A 5,670-nucleotide genomic window follows, 5' to 3' on the forward strand; every position below is an offset into this window, starting at 1 on the left:
ATGATCTGTTTGATTATGGTCATGCTCTGTTTGAAAATAATGCTCTTTTACTTCCTTAGGGTTCTTTTGGTGAGGTTGAAATTCTTGCCGTCAGAAGACATCAAAATCAAGTTTCACTTCATCGTTTGTTTCCACCTGCGTCAGAAACAAGAGGTTCTTCCATTTGTAAAGGTAAAATTTTTTTTATTCTTTTTTTGCAATGCATGATGATTTTTGTATATGCTTGTGTTGTGAGTGTGGTTGGAATTTTGATTTTTTTTTTTCTGCTACTATGATTCTATGGTTTGATTAGGTTGGGGTTTCATGAGAAACTCTGTTTGATTATGGTCATGCTCTGTTTGAAAATAATGCTCTGTTTCATGGTCATGAGTGTTTTGTTTGATAAAACTCTTATCTGTTGATGTCTAATATCTGTTTGATAAAACTCTTATCAGTTCTTATGTATAATGATGAGAATTTTTAAAAGATCTATTTAACTTAAGCCATTTTAATTTTATTAGAAGATTGGAAATAAATAGCAACATATTACTAGAAAAGTATACTCTTTATTAAATTTGTAGAAGATGTAATAATATCAAACTTGAAACATACATATTCAAATAAAAATTCCATGTCTAGCTACGAGTCAATATTATATTTGTTGCATATATACTTATTATGGGATTGCCAACTTGCCAGTTACCAGAGGGAAAAATGCAAACTGAACTTTAGAATATGATTTATTGTTTCAAAACATATTGTTTCAATTTAGAATATGATTTATTGTCACAAAAATTGAAACAGACACATACATGGTACAACACATAAAACTGAACTTTGTTATTCAATTACTTAATTTGTCATTCAATTATTTAATTTATATATAATACATATTAAAATATAAAATATATAATAAATATATGTATGATAACACACATACAAACGTGTATATACACATACATACAAATATATTTGTATAGCTGATTTTTGTGTATTTTTGGAAAAAAATAAACCTCATAATTATGAATTCACGTTTAAAGGTTTAATTAAACAACAATATTATATTTGTTTTGTACTAAATAAAGTAACTATATCCTGCAAATAATTATGTAAATAAGACACTAAAATCTGTTTGTGTATATGATTTTTCTTTTTTTTTTATTGAATAGTTAGTGTAAATAGGACAGAAAAATCTATTTGTGTTTATCTTGATTGTCAAGTAATGGATTTTGAATTTTTTTTTTAGATGGAAGAGATGTTGGATATTATGTTTCATCACGGGGGTGATTTTAAAGAAGATCAAGAAGGAACAATGGTATATTATCCGGATAATAAGGCTTGTTTAGGTGACCTAGATGTGGATACATTAGACGTATTCTATCTAAGGAACTACCATAAAAAGCTTGGTTATGATGAGATAAAGCAATGCTGGTGGCAAGTTCCTGGGAAAGGTTTGGAGAACGGACTAAGAAGCTTGAATAATGACAAGGAGATAAGAGAGATGGTGAAGTGTGCTAAGATCGGAGTTATTAATGTATATTTCGAGCATGGAGCATCACTGCCAAAAATTTTGGAGGGAAACACCAAAGTTGCCTCAAACACCAAAGGTACACAACCACCATCAACAGTTTCAAAAAATCAAAATCAGACCAAAAAACCCATTAACAAAGTCAGTGGAGCCAAGCCAAACAAACCCACTGGTAGCATCCAGCCCACAAAGCCCATCAAGACCATCCAAAACACCAAAACAGATAAAACCAACAAGTCCAAGCAGCCCAACAAAAATAGTATATCTAGGAGACCTTGTACAAGGTCTGCTGCCAGAGGATTCCAAAGCAAAGTTTTTAATAATGAGATTCCTTTCGAGGTGTCTTCTGACTCTTATGAGAGCTCAGAAGATAGTCTTTTTAAGCCAACTCTTGATGAAGACAGCTCTTCTAATTCAGATACTGGGGTGAAGAATGTCAACAATAGGAGTAGGAATAGGGTGAACAAGAACCAGAATGAGAAGATATTGACAAATGTTGATTCTCTAGCTAAAGGAAAGGAGAAGATTCTGGTTGAGGATGATGCATTTATGCAAGAAGTTAGTGATGAAAAAGTGGATCTTGGTTTTATTGGTAGTTTTACTGAAGGTGTAGAATATGGTCTAGATCCTGGAGCTGACTCGGATGGTGCCAATTCATGGCACTCAGAGGAGATGAAGACTCCTCCAAATTCGGAAGATGAACTAGAAGAAGACAATGATTCTGATGACGCATGTCCAGTGTTTAGGGAGGGTGCAAGATTTGGTGAATTGCATCTTGAGGTGGGTATGAAATTTGGCACAAAGTGGGACTTTAGAGAAGCTGTTAGGGAGTATACAATTCAAGAGGGTAGGCGCATACGCCTGGCGAAGAACGATAATATAAGGTGCAGGGCAGTTTGTAAGGTTAAGGAGTGCCCTTGGGTGGTTTATGCATCAAGGGACCATGAGGACACTTGTTGGCAGATCAAAACCTTTAATGACGACCACACATGTCCCAGGGAAGACAAAAATAGGGCTGCTAATAGGAATTGGGTCTGCAGCAAGCTTGTGAAGAAGGTCAAAAAATATCCCAACTTCAGACATTGTGAAGCTACAACCTATTTCAGAACATGTTTTGATTTGACACTAAACAAAAATTCAATCTCGAGGACTTTGATGGATGCTAGAAGTGTAGTGTATGGTGATGAAAAGGAACAATATAAGATGGTGAGGGACTATGGCTTGACTTTGCTGAAAACCAATCTCGGTTCAACAGTGCAAATATGTACCAAACCTCAACCAAATGGAGAAGTTATTTTTGAGAGAATGTATGTGTGCTTAAGTGGTTGTAAAAATGGGTTCAAAGCTGGCTGCCGTCCTTTCATTGGATTAGATGGAGCATTCCTGAAGACTCAATTTGGTGGACAAATTCTGTCAGCTGTTGGACAGGATGCGAACCATCATATCTACGTCATTGCATGGGCAATTGTGGAAATAGAGAATAGGGAAAACTGGAAGTGGTTTCTTGAATTACTGCATCTAGACTTGGGACATTACAAAGAAAATGGCTGGTGCTTTATATCCGATATGCAAAAGGTAACCATGCATATTCGACAAGTATTAATCCTATTATTAGTTAACTGGTATTGTTATTATGACAATTATGTTGTGAATTGACTAATACAATTTATTTGGCTGAAATGTTGAATTTAGTTTGCAAGTTATTTGACTGAATTGTTGAACTTATAACTTGATAGTAGTTTGCTATATTAGTGCAGAAAGGTTTCATTTAGTTTGCAAGTTATTTGACTGAATTAATAAACTTATAACTTGATAGTATGTTTGCTATATTAGTGCAGAAATGCTTCATCTAGTTTGCAAGTTATTTGACTGAATTGTTGAACTTATAACTTGATAGTAGTTTGCTATATTAGTGCAGAAAGGTTTCATTCTGATTGCATGTTTATTTGTCTGAAATGTTGATTGGCATGGTTAGTACGCCTATTGTTGCTGTTAACATGTGATAGTTACTATCTGTGTTGTTTTACCATTGTACATAGTTACCATGGGCTATCGAATTAAACGCCAGGGACTATTATGTGTACTCGTGTTAAATGTGAAGGACTATTATGGGGAGGGTATTATTATGTTAGGGACTGTTATGGTGATCGACCATGATTGGCAGGGACTAAAACACTATGTGTTATTAAATGATCATGACTGGCAGGGACTAATATCAGCAGTGCAAGAGGTAATACCCAATGTGCACCATCATTTTTGCGTCTGGCATTTGTGGAGAAATTTTAACAAGAGTTGGAAGGATTTACAACTAAGGAAACTTTTGTGGGAATGTGCAAGGGCAACAACTCATCAAGAGTTCAGGGATGGAATGGACAAGATAAAAAGACTGAATGAAGATGCATGGGCATATTTAGATAAATGGCAAAGAGATACATGGACTAGAAGCGCATTCAGCCATAAGCCGAAGTTGGATAGTATTTATAATAATGCGTGCGAGGTGTTCAATGCAAAGATCAAGGATGCAAGAGCCAAGCCCATTATAACATTGTTGGAGGAGGTAAGAATGTTCGTAATGCGGACCATAGTCAAGAACAAGGTGAAACTAAACAATCACACTGGAGTGCTCACACCGGTTATAAAGAGTCGATTGGAGAAAGTTAGAAAAGAATCTAAGAATTGGAAGCCTATTTGGACAGGGGACAACGGATACGAAAAGTTTGAAGTGTATGGACACCCAACTAATCATGTGGTGGACTTAGGAAAAAGACTATGCACTTGCCAATTTTGGATGCTTACAGGTTATTTGCATTGCTATAATGATTGTTTTTGTGCTATAGTAATAATCTGACTAATGATATATGACTAAAACCCATGGTTGTTGTGGCTGTTTTTTGTATGCAGGTATTCCTTGTGTGCATGCATGTGCTGTACTGTCTCGGGTTAACAAGCCACCAGAAGACTTTTGTCACCGCTTGCTAACAATGGAGTCATACAGGGAAACATATAATTATCATATTAATCCAATTCCTGGACAACCATTATGGGAGCATGCAGAAGAATGTAACAGGCCACATGCACCAAAAATAAAGAGGAAACCTGGAAAACTACAGATGAAAAGACGGATGGATGCTGATGAGAAGGGTGGTGGAGGATCTAAAAAGTCTAAAGTTGATTCCAAGCCTCAGAGTAACAATGGAGATAATGTTCATCTAAAGAGACAGTTGGGCCCCTTTACTTGCAGTTTTTGTGGTGATAAAGGACATACAAAGAGAGGTTGTAAGAAGAAGAGAGCTTGTGATGCTGCTGCAGCTGCTACAGTTGCTGCTGCTGCTGCTGAGGCTAATAAGAAGAAGAAAAATGAAGGAGGTGCCCCTGCATCTGAGCAGCAACTTCAGCAGCCTCAAGATGATGGTAACCAACGTGATGGAAAAGATAATTCTCTTGTGCAGTCTACTGAGATTGGCCAAGCCACTTCTAATGCACAACCTGTAGAGATAGATATATCTCAGCCAACTGCTTCTGATGTAGAAGATTCTCAAAAGGTAACTTCCTATTTACATTTTTTAAATTTTTTGTGATTCAAGTGAATCATCATTTATGTGTAACGTAAATAATTTCTATCTAGGATCATGGAATAAAAAGGCCTTCAAAATTATCACCAAGGAGAAGATCCTCTCCACTAGCAACTTCTGTTCCAGTGAATCCCATGCAGGGTGCTAGTTCAGGAACTGCAACAAGACTTGTCAATTACATGAAGTTCATCCCAACTCCAGGATTTAAGGCTCCAAGAAAGAAGAATTGAAGACTTTAGCTTAATATGTATAGGACTATCTGTTTTAATGTTAATACTTTTTGCTAGACAAAGACTATACAAGGAAAAAACAATCCTTTATGTTTTGCTGTAAAGTCCTCCCTTTTGAGGCAACTTTGTTTAACATGCTCATGTTAGATGGCTGCCCTTTGTGTTATGTGACTAACTGTGTTAAGTTGAACCATTATCTTAATAAAATTATTTTTTAAGTTTGAACCATTATCTTAATTCAGTGTTGGCTAGTTTTCAATCACTTATGCTGCCTTCTTTAGCATATTACTGTTTTAATTAATTGAGTTATCCAAGTTTATATTCCATCAACAAACACTATTCAACAATTTCTAATACTATA

General features: G+C 35.6%; 1 protein-coding gene across 1 annotated transcript; it reads left to right on the top strand.

Moving 5' to 3' along the window:
* Positions 1-1,225: 1,225 nt before the first annotated feature.
* On the top strand, positions 1,226-5,309 carry LOC110270709 (uncharacterized). The gene is made up of 4 exons (XM_088483103.1): positions 1,226-3,082; positions 3,714-4,305; positions 4,409-5,049; positions 5,133-5,309. Exons 1-4 carry the CDS (start codon positions 1,226-1,228, stop codon positions 5,307-5,309), a joined length of 3,267 nt encoding a protein of 1,088 aa, XP_088339229.1.
* Positions 5,310-5,670: the final 361 nt, after the last annotated feature.

This window comes from Arachis ipaensis, chromosome B4 (genome assembly GCF_059453495.1).
Source record: "Arachis ipaensis isolate K30076 ecotype BB chromosome B4, ASM5945349v1, whole genome shotgun sequence".
NCBI classification, from domain to species: Eukaryota; Viridiplantae; Streptophyta; class Magnoliopsida; order Fabales; family Fabaceae; genus Arachis; species Arachis ipaensis.

What these genes read in the sequence shown, in the direction of transcription:
- LOC110270709 (XM_088483103.1), top strand. Translation starts at nt 1,226, where the DNA reads ATGGAAGAGATGTTGGATATTATGTTTCATCACGGGGGTGATTTTAAA. An exon ending in CCAATTTTGGATGCTTACAG is followed by an intron (nt 4,306 to 4,408) that starts GTTATTTGCATT and finishes TTTTGTATGCAG; the next exon opens with GTATTCCTTGTGTGCATGCA. An exon ending in ATGTAGAAGATTCTCAAAAG is followed by an intron (nt 5,050 to 5,132) that starts GTAACTTCCTAT and finishes ATTTCTATCTAG; the next exon opens with GATCATGGAATAAAAAGGCC.